We start from the raw sequence: 21,176 nt of genomic DNA on the forward strand, positions 1-21,176 counted from the left end.
AAAAATGAGTTAAAATTCACTTTTTACAGCTCACAGTCACATGAATTTCTAGTATTTTTAGAGAATTGTCAGCAGTGTTCCAGGGCAATTTGTGTTCATATCATAAAAGCCATTTTACCTGGGAGATTAGGCCTAAATATGATAATTCATTATTACAAATAATAAAATGTGGTAATGTTGACGATATTTTGAACAAAGAAAACTGAAGTCTTTAGAGCCTCTATGCTTTTAGGAGGTAAACCATAATAATTCACTAGTTATTAATGATATAAATTTGATATGTAGATGATATTATACAGTGTTACATCTAGACAGGCGGTTAGGGGATGTCCCTCTGTTGAAATGTTGGCACCCCAATTAATTGTCAAGGCGGACCACTCCCCCCAATGAAATGGTGCCAGTCACACCGTAGAGGTACAAGTAGAACACATGACTGGTGAAATCCCCGAAATTTTCTATTAAAGTGGAAAATCCCCTTGTTGATGCCATCCTGGATGAAACACATATATTTTAAGCACAGTAAACGAGAAAATTTTCATTAAAATAATGTAATGCTTTAAAAATTATTGTAAGAACCCTGATGTTCGGTATGGCAATCTGTAGATGAAGAACTTTTATACCACTGGGGAGGTAAAAGGGATAATTTATTTATCAATAACGGTAAAAAATGACAATCATTACCATATATTTCGTAAATAGAAACAAAGACCCTCAAGGTTATTTGACTATATGGGTATGCAAAGTAAGAACCTTGATATAGGATATGAAAATTTGTACGTTCAGAAGCTCACATTTGGATTTAACGTGACGATCGCTTTTGAAGTGAATTTTAGAGGTCCGATCGTATTTTAAGCACTCTCTGGGTGACGTTTTTATTGGCGTCGATAGACCGAAAAGCAGTACATATAATACGTCCAGCTGGTTATATACCTTGACATTTACGCCTACCACGGTGCAACGCACGGCGGCTTACTTAAATTCGAACTGCAATCGGGAAGTTTTTTCGTGAGAAAAAAATCAAGTCATTGTCTTCGAAAACAGTTTAAATCCACGTAATTATCCTTCTCTTGTTTCTTGGCCCACTTCATACAGAGAAGCTTGACCTTGCGATCGCTTCCGTCTTCATTTGTTCATCGACCATTTTGAATTGAGCTAATGACAGCCGACAGGTGTAGTACGCACGTTTTCATCGGCGTATATAAAGGTCACCACATCGGGATCAGCAATTCAGGTAGCCAATAGAATCGTCCGTTGCTATTCTGATTTTATTAAGGTAGTATACGCAAGACCGTGCTGCATCGTAGTACAAGGCGATCGTAGTAGTCGCTCGTCTTCTAAATTTTGTTTCACATAAAAGCCGTTGCAAAGTTTGACTACACAGTTTGTGAAACTTGTCCGTATCATTTCAGAAGGTAAAAAATATTTCAGCGATGAAAGAGTTCAAATTTTCCGAAAAAGTAGCCGGCGAAATCGTGAGAGTAACCGGTCAATTTCGCCGGCTGCCGGCTCTTAATGAAACCCCTGCATACATACATACATACATACATACATACTGACCAACACAGCAGCACTTGTTTATTCAGATGACTTTATTTAGGAAAGTTTATACAGCGAACACTCCTCAATACGTTTCACAGGTATGTCTTGTACAATATCTTGCCGTCTTGCAGTTCGGAAATAAACTTTGAAAGAATTAGAAATAATATCATACCTGTATATTGAGAAAGTTTTGTGTTAACGTCAGCTAATTTTTGCGATGTAATAAATCGCGTCTCTTGCACAAAAACGACCCAGAAAAGGACAATGCGACAAATTTACCATACTATGATAAGAGCAGTTTCCTTTACATTAATTAATTAATTAATTAATGGACAACGTACTGCAATGAGAAAGGGAGACTGGGAAATAATGTACAAGTAGGGCTTGCGATGTACCGTACGACCGTCAGGAGAATCACCGACGTTTTTCATATACATTGCGTGCTATATTCTGAACAAGAACACACGTTATTATCAGAGGGCAGACATTTCGATTTGGGCTAGGGCTCGGTCGGCGTTGAAATCCAGAATTCCTTCCTGTTCCAACAGATCAGCTTCCTTGGCCATCTGGCACAGAGCGCAGAAGCCACAGCAGGTAGAGCTGACCCAGTCGTCACATAAACTTCCCTGCAAAAAAGTCATATCATTGCACGTGAGTAATAGAGATGGACCAGGGGATAGGAGGACGATTTTTGGTATGGAATGGCGTCTTTTTACGCAGCGCGACGGCGTAATACTCTGACACATAAAGCGAGAAAAATTCCTAGTAAACGCTTAAAGCACCAGTCAGTTACATTATATCTTTGAATTTTTAATATTATTAATCTATTTTACTTGCAAGTGATGGCATGGTCGCTGCAAACACTTCTTTGTACGAGCGTGTTTCAGTTGTGTATTATGGGAGCTTTCATATAAACTGGTAGCGCGTGCTCCATATGTAGGTTTGTCGTATTGGTACAAGAAAGACCTATTATGCAGAACAAGGACAATTCAAAAGAGTAACTGAATAACAAGGGCACAAACGAAGGATAATGAAAACGGGGTGAACACAGGAGTCTCTGGGAAGAAGCGGTTCTGGTAAGGTCATACATCAAACTGAGTACAGGGGAGGGTTATGTTTTACAAATTGGAAGAGAAGGAGGATCACATTTTAGGTTTGGGTAATTGGGGATAGGGTCACCTTTAACACGATTGACTATCCACATTTCCTCCGTCCCATCCCACAGGTGCCTATGCATACTACATTGGCAACTCCAAGCACCCGTGGCCCACCCCCGTAATGACTAAAAGCTCCCTAATCACGAAATGAATGAGATGATCAAACGTCTTCAGTCTGTTTATGATTTAACGGAATTTTTCTTTCACTTTCTCTCGGTATTATCACAGGGTACCCAGAAGTCTGGTTTTCGTTGTTGTTGTTGTTGTTGTTGTTGTTGTTATTGTTTTTTATGTTTATTAGTCATGGAGAGTGTTCGTTTGGAAAGAGTTGCATCGGGTCAAATAATGATAGCGTCCTTGTAGTGTTTCTTATGACATCTACATTACGTTTGAAACAACAAGAACACAACAGTTATGTTCATTGAATTTTATTGATAAACAACAATACGACTAATAAACATAAACAACAATAAAAACAACAACAACCGGACTTCTGGATCCCTGTTGTGTTATAAGTAGAGGAGAGGAGTATGCACTGTGTCTGGCACTTGCCTTGCTTGGACCATCGTCCCTCCAGGCTGTGCTTGGACACACGCATACGATACAATGGTTTGAACTGCACTACACGATCACACCACTATCAAGGCTATCAGTCATTGGCAACGTGTTCGTTCTACTAACACCACTAAAACATTGCGTATTTTATGATTTTTCGCCCGAATTTTTTTTCAAAAACACAGTGACCGAGCCCAGTGGCCTTGGGTAAAGCGCGCATTTCACTCGTTTGCAACTCGATGCGTGTGCGTCCCAACACCACGACAATCGAATGGATTGAGACACAGAAGCTTGTGGTTTAAGCTAGACGGTGATCGGCCCCCTCTGAAGAAATGAAAAGGTTCCACGTCAGAGGCCCAGCCGTCCGCCCCTGTGCACCAAACCACATGCGACTGTGGATTGAGGGATTATCACGGGGCACGTGCACTCGTCACTCACCTCAATGTTGACCATGGTCCTCAGTTTAGTCCGTAATGGCCAAATATTGAACTGAAGACAGTATGCAAAAAAGCATACATTTTCAGTCTCTCCCACTTGCCGAGCTATCTTCTCCACCATGCAACAAGGCATACAGACGGCACTCATACCTGTATAAGCACATCAAAGAAGAAGTTTACGACTCTTTGCATTCGGAATATCCCAAATATCCCAAAAGCCAGTCTCAATTGAATGAGATCCAATAAAGTTAAATTTATTTCCTATAACTTGAGTGGAATTCGCTATGTCTTGGTTGTAAGAAGTATATAATATATATATATATATATATATATATATATATATATATATATATATATATATATATATATATATATATATATATATATATATATATATGGATCCAAATATAGTTTTGCGAGGAAGAGATTGTAGGTTTTGAGGCAATGGAGGTAGATTGCAGGTTTAGAGGAAAGCATATTTGGGCGTCACGCAGGACGCCCTCTACAGCCAGGTCTTGAACGTCGTCGCTTACGTCTGTTTTTTAGGAATTGGCCATGTTGAGATGAGATGGTGGTCAAAATGTAGACACGCATTTAAATTTCCGCTTTCCAAATTTACACCACTTTTTGTTTTACACACACAGCATTACGAAGGTCAATTTCAACATGGAGGTCAACTCTACAATAAACTTGAATCCACACATTGTTTTCGGTGTACCAAATATGAATATTTTTTACAAAAATCATCATTCCTTAAAAAAAATTCTAGGTAATCTGTGCTCTGCAAATATTTTTTAAGTTAGACCCCATCTTCAAAAATATCTAATTGCCTATACCATTATCAACTGAGAAGTGTATAGGAATTTGATACAGCTACTTACACAGAGCCTTATCAGTACAGGCATCATCTACAAGCTTACTTGACCACTCTCGTTTTGGCAGGTACTTCTGTGGAATAATGATCTGGGGGAAACGTCAAGAAAGAATGAACGTTACTATGACGTAACCTGGCAAATGTTCGAGCATAATTAAAAAGAAAAGGGGACTTAGACAAGAAGTTTTCTGAGAATCAATTGAACATGGCACTCTATACCAGCATTAAGGGAGTAACTTGAATGAGCGATGATTCAAACTATTGTCGATTTCAAACTCAGTGTCGGTATTCCAAAATTAGAATTTGAAAAGGCCGTACAAAGGAAGTCAAAACCGATTGGTCCCAGTACAGCATTATTTGTTTTGTTTCAACCTATTGCGAAGGGATGATCAGTCAGACCAGACAATCGAAGCACGGGTTGCCCAAAGATTTTTAATATTTTCTTGAATACGGCCAGGTAAAGATAAAGTATTTCAGAATTGTTTTGCTGTTTTGAAATTGCCGATGACCAATTGCTGGCAAGATCTCAGCTCAATTACGACAATTACTGACCCTATATACACATAGGGTTTTATCCTAAACGATATTGCTGGCGAACAAGCAAGAAGATAGTCAGTTACAGACAAAATCATCTTTCTGACTACATTGCGATGCGGGCTGCTCGTATTGCCATTGTACGTGTGTTGTCCGTGAGGAATTTCAACGAGTGCCAATCATGCGAAGGACGCTTACTTCGCCCTGAGGCAGAGTTCGCTCAAGTACAAAGCTCTTTCAACGCTGAGGTAATCACAACAGGTCAGTATGTTGTATCGGTTGTTTATGAGATCGTGTCGTTCACTCACCTTACCAGTGTTAATACTCTCTGGTTGCGATGTCAGGATTACACCCGACATGGCAAGCATCTATTTCTTTACCAAAAATACAAAAAGAAACCTGAAGTATTTGGGAAAAAAAGAAAAAGGAAAATCATAAGTGTTTTTTAAAGTTGTGCTAGGCTTTAAATATTAGTCCTTATCGTTAAGAAGCACCACGTTTCTTGGTTAGACAGAAGTGCGGGCGATTTTTTTGTAATTTGTTAATGTTACCCACTTTGAAGCAGAACAATTTCCCCCGGTAGAAAGGCTGCCTCGTCAGTGCAACTGCATATTATGGGATAGCAACAAACATTACAGATTCTTCAAAAAAATGCCGTATGGAGTATTATGGGTTTGGTCCTACGACAATGATAGGTACATTTCCGTCAATGAGAAGCCGGACAATGAGAGCAGAGAGTTTCCCAAACTACTTTATTCCTCGCCCCGGACTCCTTTGGCGGAAGGTGGACTGTTTCGTTCACACTCAACCGCTTTTTATTTTCTTCCTACCATCATCTACCAAAAGAGTTAGGAAAGGATGAACTACCAAAAGAATGAGGAAATATGTACTGCCTTCCCATGTAGCAATGTTCTGATCGCAACAGTAAAAGTCACATGTAAAAAGATCAGCCGCACACTGCAGTTTTACTTGGCCGTAGATGATAGATACATGTGCAGAACAAACCAAACTTATTGCGTTAACAGGAGGAGGGGTCGACGGTATTTCGATCATAGTGTGCAAATTCGCACTAAAATGCATGTTTATTAGGATTTCGAATTTTCGCACTTCCACCTGTTCGGAGGGGGGGGGGGTGGTTGGAAGTATTGTAATGAGTACGGCTTACTGTGCAAATGTTTCAATTATCCGATTAAAGATGTGACACGCATACACCATAAAGTATGTGAATTTCTGCACATCGTTAACCTGAAGCGAACTTTTTTTTGGCGCGACGGGTCACTAAAACTTCTCGACATATCGGTCATGTCAATATTGAATCTATCCGTGTCACCTGAAATGTTGTTTAATACTCTTACTCTTTCAATACTCTTAAAATTTAATTTTAGACTAGTCTCATTTTTAACCTAACTCTGAATGAAGGTTTGCGCAAGACTCAAAATAAATGAACGGGAGCGAATTCTGCAATCGGCAAACTGATGTTACAGCCTCAGATAGAATTCGCCTCGGAGACAGATATACGGACCCTCATTTTAGTCTACCTCTAGTGTGGGCTCATTTTGATGCACATGGAGCAATACAATTTTCACCTGCTCGTGTTAATGAGAAAAATTGAAAATTTATTTCTCCCCATAGAGTTGACTCGGGCAGGGCGGCCATTTTAAATTTAAGTGTCGAGAAGTATTGGATGATTTGTGTTTCTTGTACAAAATTTTGCGTGATGACCCCTGATTTTTATTCTTGATTTTGCAAAAGTATGGCTTACAGTATTTCTTTCCAGAAAGTTGGAGCAAAAGTTTACGTCTTTCAAAACCGCGGCACGTACTACCTTTAAGCCACTCACACTGACAAATTTCACGCGTGTTGATAGAAGGGCCGTCCAAACCATTTGGCACAGCAAGTGGATGTACTTTTACGAAAATGGTCGGCTCTCACTCCTGAGGTTGGTGGATCTGTGAGGCCACTCATTGCTTTGCAAATGCTCAACAGGGAAGTCATTGCGATTTTTTTTATCATACGAGAGCGCAACTTTTATATCCTATCAGCCCACAATTGCACTGAATGCATTACACCTGCCATAAACGCCATTACACGGTTTCAGTATCTGGCGCACTTCGGGGAGTGTTTATAGCAGACCTGTTGTGTACATTTCATTTTCCATTCACCAATTAAACTTCAAGGCTGACATGACTTCATGGTAATTAATATTGCGCAGATTTTAACAAGTTACTATTAGGACCACCCTTTTCTATATATAATATTGTATGATATGTTAATGTATTTCTTGAAAATCGTATTTTTTAAAATGAATCTGTCCTTCTACTTTAATAGAGGTATTTCATACTGTAGAACAGCGCCAACTTCGGTGGAAGCAGACGGGTACCTTCAAAATGCAATGTCAGGTATTCAATAATAATGCGCTGCTGTATTTACTGACAATGACTCTCATATGAAGTTTGATTTGTTTCTAATTAATCATACAGCTGACTTTTTATAAGATTAAAAATTTCATCTTCGGGAGGAGGCAGCCAGATCCTGACCAACCCCTTAAATTTCAATTAACTGCGCGTTAAATAACATTACATTTTCTCGACACGGCTGCACTCTGCGTTTCATTACATAAACTGAACCTAGAACCCCAAGGTCGGCAGGAGTATCTACAGAAATGTACAAAATATCTTTGGATCAAGGCATTCGGCTATTTTATCATTTTATCATTCATTATCTACAAAAGGCTACTATACACTTTTTATATTGTTATCATTCATTATCTACAAAAGGAAACCCTCCATATTTTTTAAATTTTACATGTAGTTAAATCACGGTCCCCCTGTGTAGGGACCGTGGTTCAATAACCAGGGCAGTGTCACGGTTCTCTCAAGGGATTTCTGATAGCGTAACGATCAATTTGCATAACAGTACAAATAACTGTTATGTTAATGACTGTTATGTTAAAGCGCCCGGGGACTCGCGCCTGTCTACGAAATTGGTGACCTTTAACCTGCACACAGTTCCTCCAGCCACCGGTGGGTGGAGGGACTGTACCGGCATCCACAGGTGGATAGAGGGACTGTGCCGCATCAACAAAACAACTTGAATGACCATTTCCCCAGGTAGGTGTTTACCTTACCTTCACAGAGTCGTACCGGGTTCGCAAAGGGTTTGCAAAAATAATTTTACAACAGTCGAGGAGAAAACGATTTCTTTATGCCTCAATGGTGGAACATATTGGTTTTTAATGAAAGTTTTGGAAGCACTGGATCCGTGTCCCGCCCACCCTCAAGTTCATTGAGTACACTTGCACTAAACTGCAACGTCTCTGATGGCGCACCTGTCCACCGCACACTTTATTGTATATCTATGAAACCAAGTTCAAATTTATGTGGTCTCAAGTCTTATCGATCACGGAGGTACCTCAATAGTTGTATCGAAGTCCGGCAGCAATGATGGCAAACTTCAAAACAACACTCATTAAGGAGCAGGCAGAATAAAATATTCCTTAATACCTTGCTATTACCTTGAGTCGGAATGGTATTCCCATTGTTTGCTCAATTGGAAGGAATTTAATTATTTTTCACATGCATGGTACCTGCCGCCCATATGCACAGGGCTATAAGTTGGTTGTTAGTCTGACGCGGTTGTTGCCGAATGTGGAGGTGAAAGCGAGACACACTGTTTCTCTCATGTTCAAGTCAATAACCAAAGGGCTGTTCGGGTCACGGTTCATGCTGTTAGCTTGACAGCAGTGGATATACTTTGTGTAATTTTTTCAAGTCTCAGTGAGGCTAGAATATGAAAAAACAATCGATTGCTCGGTCGGTAATGACTCGACGGAAAACGACTCTCATTTTTTCAATAACACTATGGATGCGTGTTTAATACATACATTATGTATTTACGGTAAGTCAAAATATTTCCGTCCAAGCGTTTGTGAAGACCCGCCAGTTCTCATTGACGAAACACAATCACAACATTCTTTTGTTCGCACTAGTCCTAGTTTCGTAACAGTTAAATTCGCTTTTTAACAGAACAGTACTTAACTTACCTCACACCTCCCTGATTATAAATAATTACTCCACAGTTAGTTGTGGTAGCATGCCATGCCGTTAATCCCAGAAACCTGTCTGGCAACTGTCTAATCACAGCTACCATATTGTTTTTTAATGAGAATCATATCAGTTAAATTATTTTACTTAGGATACGTAGATTGCCAGCAATGTGTTGCAAGATGTTACGATATTAAGGTAATATGGGCCTCGAAAGTGAAAGACTTAAACTTTTGCCCAAACTTTCCTCAATGAAACTTTCGGCCATTCTCTTACCAAAGTAAGAATGAAAATCAGGGGTCACCGTGCGAACTTTGATACTAGAGAGACAAATTACTTGAAATTTCCCGATATTTGAAATTAAAAATGGCCGCCATCCCTGAGTTAACTCTATGGGGAAAAATAAAACTTTCGATTTTCGGAAAACTAAGATGGTAAAAACTTTTCTTTCATCGAGAGCTTCAAACTGAGCCCCCACAAGTGGTAGATCAGAAAAGAATTGATAAAATTTGAAAGCCCGAATTTCTGTCCCCGAGGCGCGTCCTACCTTATGTCACTTTTCGGCAATAACAATGGCTGTGCACGTACAGGCTGTGTTGGCAATCCAGATACTGGGTATTTTAACATGATTTTAGAGGGCCAAACAAGAAACTAGTTGATGGGCAGAACGAAATTACTGCAAAACTTTGAAATCTTCATGAGTTAAAGCTACTGTCCCTATGGTAAAGTGACAATATCTAGTGACTTGCCTCGATAAAAGGCCCAAGTTACGTCGTGTCCGAGCATTTTATAGGCCTAATACCCCCCCCTCCCCGCCCTTGCCGGTGGCATTGTTAAATGGGGTCAGCCTGGTTTTGTTAAAGCTTTAAACCCATTATATGTAGGAGAACCGAGACTGTCGACGAATAGCTACTTTTGTCACAGAAAAATTACACTCACTTTGACTAGTAATAATAGTACACGTAATGTATTGATGTATGAATCCAATTGGTGTGATCTCTGTAGCATGGGTTGGTTTGGTTGGGCCACCACTCGTTGTTAATTCCAGTATTTTTTTTGGCGAACCTTATTGCCAAAATGTCAAAAACGTTGCCAACTGTCTCCGTAAAGGACAACAATGAACTAATTCAGAGACTAATTGTGCCAAGTCTGTGTTGTTGAAATCAAGATAAAAATCCCATTTTGGGACATTTTTCCCGCTAGCACACCGTTTTAGTGTCTATTTCAGAGTAACGGGTGCAGACGTTTACGATAGCGTATTTGTTCCAACGCCAAAAGTGAAATTGAAGGCTAAGCCATACTCAACAAATGACCGTAGCAAAGGAAAGGTGTAAAGAGAACATGTACCACAGTCTCCGGAAGACACACACGAATAATTTCACGACATTGATATCGAGGGAAACAACAATATAAAGAACGGTCCCTTAATATTGTCTGTGACTTCCTGACCGTACCAGCAGCAGACTGTTACCAAACACGCCCTGATTATGATGACCATTGCCGTGAGAGCCACACTTTGCAAAAGTCGGAGAAAATCATGCGTATTACCTATACTCATTCCATTCTGGGTCCCACCCGACTTACCTCCGTCTTCAGAAATCTACGGGAGAAAGAACTTGCCACAGTCAACGACAGTAAACAACAACACGGTCACGGCAGAATGTATGTACCAAACTGCAGTACACAGTGAAAGTATTTAAAAAGTTTTACATACCTTACGTAATTTCGGTGGCAATGGTTTGTATAGCGATAATGCAGTCTGTTATTTGTATAGCCTGGTCAGGTAGATTATACAAACATTTATAAACGACAACCAATCGCCATTTCTATATGAATCCAAACCAATCGCAAGTAGCCCAATGGCGCAATTACATTCACCACAGACACTTTATTTCTTTAATATAAACAAAAATTAAAACAGTGTCTCTGCATATAATCAGTAAGCGCTTTCTGTGTTCGGATTCGATATTCACGAAAGGGCACTGCATGCAATCATTAGCTCAGAGTCCGCTTGTAATATGTGTATTTGGGTAAGTATGTACCCGTGTGTTCTCTCTCTCTCTCTCTCTCTCTCTCTCTCTCTCTCTCTCTCTCTCTCTCGTGTGCCAAAAAGAGTCCTTGGCAGGTTCCGTGTGTTTGCCCTTTATGCCAATATTTTGACAGCTACTCTCGAATGGTCACGCTGTGTCACGTGTACTTCAAGTTGAATTTGATGACGAACGCGGTAGCATCACAACGAGGCATTCTGATTCAAGATATCTTATAACAAGGCCAAACAACGCCCGTGCCAACACAATAATAATTCAATAAATTTGACTTTTCCATTTGCTTATGTCGAAACATTAACACTGATAATTTACTCGATCTGTTGTCAACCCTGGGGCACGTTCTCTCTCCTCCATTTTTATTCTCGCTAAAGCAATTCATCTCCATATATATTTTTGCTCGGAATTTTGCATGCGTGGCCCTTTAAACAACATGAAAAAATATATTGTTTACGGTCAGTTAAATTCAAATTATGACACATGCTCATTTGCCAGTTTTGTCCAGCCGGTCAAATATTTTCATTGATATTGAAATTGGGGATTAAAAAACTTCGAAAACTTATACGCACCAAAATTTCATGTCCGGTACGAAATTTCTTGACCAACATACCCGTTTTACGATTACTTGACTACAATACCCCTTGGTTTGGCTTTGGTGCACCTCTAGTTCTATCTGTAACATGTTTAGTTATCTTAAAGTTCTATGCAGCGTGTACGGAGACGAACTGGCTCTGGTTGTTATACAGTATGCGATCATGTCAACAGCAAGCAATACAAAATGCACCACTGGTGGCGCTTCACTGGTTAGTCAACCAGTCTTGTCGCCGGCAACAGTTGCTGCAAACACTTGAGATAAAGCTTAATCACCAACTGTAACAAATCAGTTGTGAGCGTTCACAAAGAGACGTTCATACGAGATTTATTTTACCCAGGAGCAAACAGTATAAAGATCACACCCTGAGATTGATAAAATTGTTTGTAAATCTTTGTTCAAACCATAAATAATAAAGGTGCCGGAACGAACACACTATTGAAGCTCCATCAGCCGTTGCATGTACATTTGATGTATGCGCCAGTATTTTCGTGCTCTGTTAAATACAGTCTCTCGTTCCTTGGAGTACACTTAAAGTATCAAAACTGAAAGACCACTGGAGTACCAATATTTTTAGATATATATCAAATCATTTCTTCAAACAAGAACGTTTTTTGCTTTTTTACACTCGTTATAAGGTCTGATGGCACACGAAATACGCAAACACAAATGAAACTCAGAGACTCGTGGACAAACTGATCAACCACTTTGCAATGCCTTGTTCAGTGCAGCGCCGAGCATCGACACTCGACTGTTGATAAAATTTAAAACAGGATACATTTGACACCCACATAGTAAATTTAGTAAAAGCAGTAATGAACGTGTGGGGATTGAAAGTGGGTTAGGTCTGTCCTGAAAGTACGTTCTATTTATTTTTAGTTTTTACGACAGAGTTTCCCTACAACGACGGGGAAAACTGTAGCCGACCGATTTGCGGGATCTTGTGAGCACACCATACAACAGAAAAAATTCGGTTAGCCATGAAGTGTACCCGAAGTTCTCTATCCCCCCCCACAAACACACACACACACTCACAAACAGACGCACATAGACACAATTGCGTAAATAAGAATTTTAGATGAGAATTAAATTCAATCGTTTTGTGGTCGGGAATTAAGTGAGTATTTATTACATCTCATTACAAGAAACACCGACTCTGGGATACTATATTATTGATATAAGTAATACAAAACATAGGTAGGGTTTGAGAGAGCGATTTATAATGTTCGTCGGATTTTGTTCGCTTTGTGACATATCAAATCCGAGCATACTGTTAGAGCTCATTGAACGACCGGGGATTCGTTACAGAGAGAAATGACGAATCAAGCTTAAGAATGTCCTTTAAAGGTCATTGACTATCTATGTTATCTGCTTTGTCACAATGTACAGCTATTGAGTCCAAGGCTTCTGCATTCGAGATTGATTGATTTGTCTGATATAGAGGCAGAGTGAATCAACTTCAAGTCACTTCAACTCATGGTCCAAACCACAATTTGTTTGTAATTAGACTGAAAGAAAGATCCGTCTTTCGAGAGCCCAAGTAGAGAGCGCCCTCAAACGATGAATCTTTCAGTCTAGTGTGTAAGAAGAACTAACAGTTCTATCCAAATATTTTATAGGTATAGATTTCGGCGTTGACTGAAAGCCCTGTTCCACCTCATATTAAGTTTTGGACATCGATTATGGTGAGATTCTCCACGTTATAATTACGAACGCATGACGTGGAAAGATGGAAGTCATATGACAATTTTGTCGACGATAAATTAGCAATTTAAAGGAAAGAGTCACAAGGACTGGAGCTGTAACAGTGAAAGTTCAATAAACAATGTGCATTTTAGATCTACCGTAAGAGTGGAAAAGCGGAAATATTCATGCAACAAGCCGATTTACAGGAAAAAAGGATTCTAAACCAACCGATACCTACATTTTCGAATACACTTAACTGGAAAATTTTATCGTTGGGCCAAAAGGGTCATGAGATACATCATTTTGTTTAAAAATATGGAAAGAGTGAATTTGGTCTTCAAGGTTTTTAAAACATCCAACTGCAAAGATGATTAATTGGGAGTACTGGTTTCTGGTACAGCTGTATCGTCTACGCTTTCGCGGTGAAATCCAAGATTCCTTCCTTTTCCAGAAGATCGGCCTCCTTAGATAGCTGGCATGCAACACAGTAGCCACAGAAACATGAAGACACACAGTCGTCGCAGATACTTCCCTGGGGAACAAATGTTGAACATTTTGTGAAAAAAGTGAACGAACGTCGTCCAAGAGTTTTCTAACCACACGACATGGAATATTAATACCGATTGCATGTATTCATGTATGTTATGTACATGTATGTATGTATGTATGTATCTATGTATGTATGTAGTATACATGTATGTATGTATGTATGTATGTATGTATGTATGTATGTATGTATGTATGTATGTATGTGTGTGTGTGTGTGTGTGTGTGTGTGTGTGTATGTATGTATGTATGTATGTATGTATGTATGTATGTATGTATGTAATATATGTATGTAAAAATGTATGTATGTAAAAATGTATGTAAAAATGTATGTATGTATGTAAAAATGTATGTAAAATGTATGCAAAATGTATGTAAAAATATATGAACAACCTTACCTCGATGTTGACCATCGTCCTTAGCTTTGTTCGTAACGGCCAAATGTTTCCTTGAACGCAGTATGCCAGCAGGCATGCATTTTCTGTCTCTCCCACCTGCAGAGCTATTCGGTGCACCACACAGCATGGGCAGCAGAAGGTTTTGCAACCTATTAGAATTATGACAATAGGAAAGAGTGACTTTTTTGTACGTGTAATTCCCGTCAGGGTCAAGCATGCATTAATTATACTGGCGGAGTACTGGAGTTAGTTGTACTGTGCTGTAACCAGCAAATGATTGCCATTACCTCGTTTTGAAAAAAAAACCACACTAAAATAGTGAACACAGACTCAAATGTCTTCAAGCGTACTGGGTCCGTTTTACGGGTCCATTTACAGCATTGCGTAAGTTCATCAGTGAACTCCGCACAAAATTATGAAATTTTCGAATGAAAGGGGAAGATATGAAGAAAATATCACCAAAAAGTTTAACAGATGACATGAAAGGTACACCACACTCGAACTCGTTATCATAGTGTTGGCAATGTGGTGTCGCATGTCACGTACATTGCATTACATGTCATGTACATTACATGTACATGTCACGTACATTGCATGTACATTGCATGTACATGTCACGTACATTGCATGTAACCGAGGGTACTTACACAGGCCTTTATCAGTACAGCAATCGCCTACCAGCTTGGTGGACCACTGCCGTTGAGGCAGGTATTTCTGAGGAATCACTATCTGAAGGCGGGGACGACACAGTGAAAGAATAAGCTCAAAAACTAATACGCCTATGTAACAGATTAGATATCCCAAGCAAAGCTATGTAAATAAGTAGTAAAGTGGGTTAAAAGCAGAAACACTTGAAATTCTACTTGTTCTCACGGTTGAAAACTTTGTACATCTTTCGTCAGATGAAAACAACGTTGATTTTACAGGTAAAGTTTCGGATTCTATGAGACTTGGTGTAAAAGGATGTGCTTTGAACTCGTTTTCATTTTGACAGTGAAACTGCACTATTGACGGGATATGTTATTTTCACTTTGTTTTTAAAAAAATCTTAAAGTTTGTACATATTTCGTTTGATTTACCTATATTGACAGTTATATAGACATGACGCTCCATGTTGATGGTAGACATATTCTACTATCAAAGTAATTATTTGTCAATAAGTTTTACTTTGCCTTTAAAAAAACGATAATAAAATTAAAAGCAGAAGTCAATCATTAAAATCAAATTATGCTATACAACTTGGCTGTGAAAATTCGGGTTCAGAGTTTAAACAAGTACATTCCCTAACTATATTTACTAATGCATATAAGCTGCACGCGGAGAAGGTTTCCGTTAAATTTTACGGACTGAGAAGTTGCATAGTCGAAGTAAAAGTGTATCAAAATCCTCGTTCGGGAATCATTTGTTATGATATGCAAAGTTAGATTCATCCTCGTACCTGACCCTGGTTCGCACTGATTGGTTGTTTTGTGACGGGACCGAGAGGAATGTCAGTAGCCATTTTCTCTCGAACTCAAAATCTGAAACGTGAGAAAAATTGTGTCAATTAGTGGAATTATGCAATGGTATCATGATGTAAAATATTTGTTTTTCGAATTTGAACGATGAAGTTATTCAAATTTGTTCGTTAATCTCATTTGCTGAGTACTGCTCTAATTGTGATGTTATGATGTACTAGTGTACGTTTCAAAATGTCGCCACCAAAGCAAATGTTATCTATCAAATTTCAGCACCACCTAGAATCAAGAATAGCAGTACAATGGTACGTCCGGACCATATTGATAAGAGTATGGGGCTTAAAGGATACTTTAATTCTGACGATTGCAGGATGAATGAAAATTATAAGTGATATCGTTACTTTTTAGTCGGCATAATTTGTATATATATATATATATATATATATATATATATATATATATATATATATATATATATATATATATATATATATATATATATATAATATAATGTGTATATATATGTATGTATATAAATATAATGTGTATTATATATATATATATATATATATATATATATATATATATATATATATATATATATTGCCGACCATACATATGCTTGATGGTCCATTGCGTCCAGCTATACTACTCGTAACAATTGGGTAGTATAATAAAAAATAAATGAATTCCAGTCAAAGTTGCGACCGGTATCTGTAGATGGTTCAGAAGGTTAAGACAGATGCGTCACTTTGTAGATTCAATAGAACTCCAAGGAAACACGATGACCCTATCTAATACGTAACTCAGTGACAGATACATCTGCCTTCTTTCTCATCAACGCCCAAGAGGGCAAATAAACATACGCAACAAGTTACTGTAAGTTTGATGACATAACAAATCTATCATGTTGATAAGATTTGTCATCGTTTTTGGAAAGGAACAGTCGTTCCTGCGTTTTGATTGGTGCATTTCTCAGTGATTGTGATTGAACCAGAATATCAAATTCATTCACAATGAATGGATGCACGCGTGCTCAGCGGGCAAACCCCTCGCCGGAACTCGGCGGTGGCAGTCTCTGGATGGGTGGGTACCCACGCTCGTTAGCAGAGTTTGAAATGTACCCCTTTTCCCAGAATTTTTCTCTGAAAAACACCCCTTTTTTGGGAAAATCTGGGAGAAAATCACTGCGAAAAACACCCCCTTTTTTCCGATATCTGGGAGATTTTACCTAATGTTTGCAAAGACATTTGAATACCATAATTTACCAATTTCAAAGCAAGTGTGCTGACTCTTGGTGAAAAAGGAACACATAATACACTAGCTTAGCATGGGTTGACTTTGTTTGATGTGCACAGTAACAGACTGCCTTGTTCAATGTATGCTTAGTAACATAATGAAAACTTGAAATACAGTGATCGTTCAATGTTTTGTCTTCACCATATGTTCATCAGTCACACTCATATACAATCACTTTTCTGATCTGTTTTGATCTTGTATTAGTTGATGGCTCTTGAGTTATTAGACATCATCCGTCATCTGTAGCTGCAAAAACAAAAAAAAAACAAAGAAAAAATCCTTTTGTAGAAAAATCACTTGTAGCTAAGGGAAATTTGCCACCAGCAGCAAACATTTTTTTCACAGAATTTCAGCAAAGATAAATAGTACTCTCCTGCTTTCAGGTAACTATCTATCTACTACAATCTCAACTGTTAATACAACTACATGTAGTACAAAACACTACATGTAAATGTCAGTACAATAAACCGGGGTACAATCTACTGAATGACAGTTAATTCAACTAGAAATACTTCTTAGTACAAAACACCACATGCAACTTTTATTACAATAACCTGAACAGATAATCTACCAAATAAATGACAACCAACCCAAGAGAAATACTACAACTACAAAACACCTCATGCAAGTGTTAGTACAATCTATAAAATGACAACTGATTCAACTAGAAATAACAGTGGGCATTATCAATATCATGTTGATTCGCTGACTTGAGTTGACCAGCGATGCCTTACAACTTGTAGCTATGGACCAAGCTGTGATATCGCAGTGGTGTTGTGGCGTGTATCGAACGCGCTCGGGTCAAGGGTCATTGCCACAGACCTTGACCCGAGCGCATTCGATAGATTCCACAGCACCCCTGCGATATCACAGCCACTATGTACCAAACAGCACAGCTAGCTATATTTTTGCTGCGGATCCGTTGCCCTACCACTCCCTTTGCTGGTTGTGTTGGGGGAGTCCCCCAACACAACCAGCAAATTTAGAGAGTGGTAGGGCTACGGATCCGCAGCAAGCTACATTTATTAATTTATGAGTTTCGCTAAGTCACAGTCCCTCTATCCACAGAGGGACTGTGGCTAAGTTTTTGAAAAGACTTACTTGACTCTGAGAACTCACTTTCCAACATTTGAATCACTTCTGGAATCACTGTGTGTACTCCAGGTACACAGCCACAATAACCGCATCTCAGACTGTCATTTTCACTGACAAATTCCATGCATTCTGCACAAGTTTTGCATCTCCCGCGAAGAACACCTCTACCATCGACCGCCATATTGCTAATCATACAGGATGTTGTTGTTGGATGTTGAATTAGCTATCTCTCCCCCCCGTAATTACAGCGTATCAATTCATAAAACACAAGAACAAAGATTACCATCACAGGGACGGTCACTGGATTTCTAAACAGCCGGAACATACTAAATTTTATCAAACTGATTTGAGGGGTGGGCACGTAGCTACAATCACCTTCACGATAGATGTACGGTTCTCCGGGGACGGTTCTGGATTATGGCTTTGGGACCGCTGCTGGGTTTACTCTCTCGAACAAGAAAGCGTCTTGGGAGAAGACCTATTCTCGGAGGGTGATCTGAAAAAGTACCCCTTTTTCTCGATTTCACGGACCTAGATTTCTCCGTGATGTCCAACTAAAATTACCCCCCTTTTCCGCGAAATTTCTAACGAGCGTGCGTACCCGGCTGCTCCGAGACTGCCACCACCGGGACCCCTCGCCGGAACTCCTCGATGGAAATGGCAAACAGAATTGACACGGAAAACAGCCAATGCTTTATAAACAGGTAACTGACATTTATTACACAGGTCTCTGTTCTCTGAGTGATTTGGCTACGGCACGGCATTCTAAAGTGAACTCAACTGGGTGATTCCTCGTGCACTCTCTAAATTTCACGTAAGAGGGCGCGTGAGTTTACCGTAAAAACTACAAAGGAGTCCCGACAACATGTGATATATGGTAGATCAGTGTGTCGAAATTCTTGATTTTTGATGACGTCATAAGACGTGTGATCGTCGTCTTCGGTAGCCCTGCATACGATGCTGTGCAACATAGCATCGTACAGAGGGCTATGTCGGTTGTTTTGATATATATCTCCACTATTGATCCACGCTCTTTGTTGTTACTTTGGTGATGAACTTGTGACACGCACCTCTGCTACTACGGAGAAAACTCCAAAGGTATGGAGAAAACTCCGTCTGTCACAACCAACAGCGACATGTGTCGAGGGCGACATTGTAAAACACTGACAAAAGAAGTACGACCCTTCAAGTTGACAAAGAAACGTGACATTTAGTGGCACTCTGGTTAATCGCTGGTGACCTACTCGCAAGAAGACCGGCATAAACCAGCGCTATGTAATTGAGATTTCACATATGCACGTCTTGATCACAGGGCTGTGCTCTAGTGAGAATGTGTAGTGTATCACGTACACGTACGAATTTGAGGCCCCGATCCCAAGTTTCATATTGAGAACAAGTATTTCACAAGCATTATTTGAAGCGCAACAACGAAAGTAATTTGCTTGCAAATTTTGCACTTCGAGAAGCTTTGACTTCAAATTGTATTGTGATACATATAATGCGAGACCAGGGGAACGCGACAACGGTCTGCGAACGTGTCAATTGTCACGCTAAACAGAGCTCGGTGTACACCCATCGTTTTCCGATTTCAAACTTTTTCAGTAAATACCAGCAAGTTCTTTACAAAGGTAGAAATCGAAAAACAAGTACACAGATCAACTTGATGAGAGATATACTGAAAAGCAAACAGCTTTAGACTGTACTACTTCAGAAAAAAAATTCTGTCAACTGTGATTTCAGCGGGGAATAACACAAAACAGGCTTAGTGACAAGTTATGTCAAGTGGCTTTGAGACAGAGAAAATACAATTAGAGATGTTTGTTTGACCCGTTTGAATAGTGTATTATTTAGAGCAGCACGTAGGCATATATACTGAGCTATGGCGTCCAATAAAATATTATAGGGCAAGTGTCGAAGTTGAAAATCATACATATATATTTCGCTCATGACAGGTGCAGCCAACGAACAATGCACTTTTAAAAAGGTCCTTACTATGATAGATATATTGTGCATGACAAATAATGTGAACTGACTAATTTTAAGTCAAGAGGGTAATTAATTAGCTGTTCATAATTTGCCCTCCCACAGAAAATTTTTCGACTTACCCTCCCACACTCAAACTTCATTTTTACCCACTCCCCACTTATTTTTGCCTGTTTCCCCTCCCCACTGAGAATTTTTGAAGCTCCCTCGCCCTGTGGCGAAAAAAACTTGCCAATTTCCCCTGCCCTGGAAACAATGCCCCTCAAAAAGTTTTTCGCCAAGCCCTGTCCCCAGGACAATCAACCGATATCCGCCCTGCCCTACAAAAAAAACTAAAATTTGCTCCCCTACCACCTAAAAACATGTCCCCTGCCCTAGCAAAATTAAAATTTCCCCTGCCCTCAAAAATTGCTCCTGGAATAGCTTTTTCGATGAATAGCTCCGTTGGCTGCACCTGTCATGACTGAGATCCGGATTTTGCAGGTGTATGCGCGATACGTACTGCAGAGTGTATAAGTGGACACGCTCCACTTTGATATAACCATGTAATATGCCATAATGGTGGTGTGTTTGAAGCTAAGGGGATGGTGTCTCACTAACTCGGACGCGACAACGCAATTTATTTATGGTGACAAATCCTGTATTTAATACCTTTGAGCCGCAGCATTCAGAGCACAGACCGATCACGCTGCCTCTGAGTGTTTCGCCTGCAGTCAGATGCGCATGACCTGCGAGTATCCACGTACCCTACACCGAGTCCTATCCCCTTCCCCCAAAAAACTTACCTCGGTTTGTTTTGCAAGCCGAACTATTTCACCAACTTCCACTTTTCCTATAAGACACGGGAAGAAACCTTCACGACACTCACTGCGCTTGAATAAAGGCTACATGCGCAAGAACGGTGATTATGACAATGTGGGAAAAACCATTATGTTT

General features: G+C 39.5%; 2 protein-coding genes and 1 long non-coding RNA gene across 3 annotated transcripts; all 3 read right to left on the reverse strand.

The window, feature by feature from the left end:
• Window positions 1-1,570: 1,570 nt before the first annotated feature.
• LOC139143941 (cornifelin homolog A-like) lies at window positions 1,571-10,834 on the reverse strand. The gene is made up of 5 exons (XM_070714563.1): window positions 10,724-10,834; window positions 5,405-5,495; window positions 4,570-4,651; window positions 3,690-3,838; window positions 1,571-2,165 (listed from the first exon to the last, which is right to left on the reverse strand). Exons 2-5 carry the CDS (start codon window positions 5,462-5,464, stop codon window positions 2,013-2,015), a joined length of 444 nt encoding a protein of 147 aa, XP_070570664.1. The 5' UTR covers window positions 5,465-5,495; window positions 10,724-10,834; the 3' UTR covers window positions 1,571-2,012.
• A 2,533-nt stretch (window positions 10,835-13,367) lies between these two features.
• Window positions 13,368-21,140, reverse strand: LOC139143944 (cornifelin homolog). The gene is made up of 5 exons (XM_070714564.1): window positions 21,026-21,140; window positions 15,845-15,926; window positions 15,054-15,135; window positions 14,407-14,555; window positions 13,368-13,994 (listed from the first exon to the last, which is right to left on the reverse strand). The coding sequence occupies exons 2-5, from the start codon at window positions 15,905-15,907 to the stop codon at window positions 13,872-13,874; spliced, it is 417 nt and encodes a 138-aa protein (XP_070570665.1). The 5' UTR covers window positions 15,908-15,926; window positions 21,026-21,140; the 3' UTR covers window positions 13,368-13,871.
• LOC139143943 (uncharacterized) lies at window positions 17,189-18,574 on the reverse strand. The gene is made up of 2 exons (XR_011554695.1): window positions 18,264-18,574; window positions 17,189-17,408 (listed from the first exon to the last, which is right to left on the reverse strand). It is a non-coding gene; the product is annotated as an uncharacterized lncRNA (long non-coding RNA).
• Window positions 21,141-21,176: the final 36 nt, after the last annotated feature.

Source organism: Ptychodera flava, chromosome 11, assembly GCF_041260155.1.
Source record: "Ptychodera flava strain L36383 chromosome 11, AS_Pfla_20210202, whole genome shotgun sequence".
Classification (NCBI taxonomy): domain Eukaryota; kingdom Metazoa; phylum Hemichordata; class Enteropneusta; family Ptychoderidae; genus Ptychodera; species Ptychodera flava.

What these genes read in the sequence shown, in the direction of transcription:
- LOC139143941 (XM_070714563.1), bottom strand. Translation starts at nt 5,464, where the DNA reads ATGCTTGCCATGTCGGGTGTAATCCTGACATCGCAACCAGAGAGTATT. An exon ending in AGAGTATTAACACTGGTAAG is followed by an intron (nt 4,652 to 5,404) that starts GTGAGTGAACGA and finishes CGTTTCCCCCAG; the next exon opens with ATCATTATTCCACAGAAGTA. An exon ending in GGACCATGGTCAACATTGAG is followed by an intron (nt 2,166 to 3,689) that starts GTGAGTGACGAG and finishes ACTTTTTTGCAG; the next exon opens with GGAAGTTTATGTGACGACTG.
- LOC139143944 (XM_070714564.1), bottom strand. Translation starts at nt 15,907, where the DNA reads ATGGCTACTGACATTCCTCTCGGTCCCGTCACAAAACAACCAATCAGT. An exon ending in TCAGTGCGAACCAGGGTCAG is followed by an intron (nt 15,136 to 15,844) that starts GTACGAGGATGA and finishes CCCCGCCTTCAG; the next exon opens with ATAGTGATTCCTCAGAAATA. An exon ending in CTGTACTGATAAAGGCCTGT is followed by an intron (nt 14,556 to 15,053) that starts GTAAGTACCCTC and finishes TAATTCTAATAG; the next exon opens with GTTGCAAAACCTTCTGCTGC.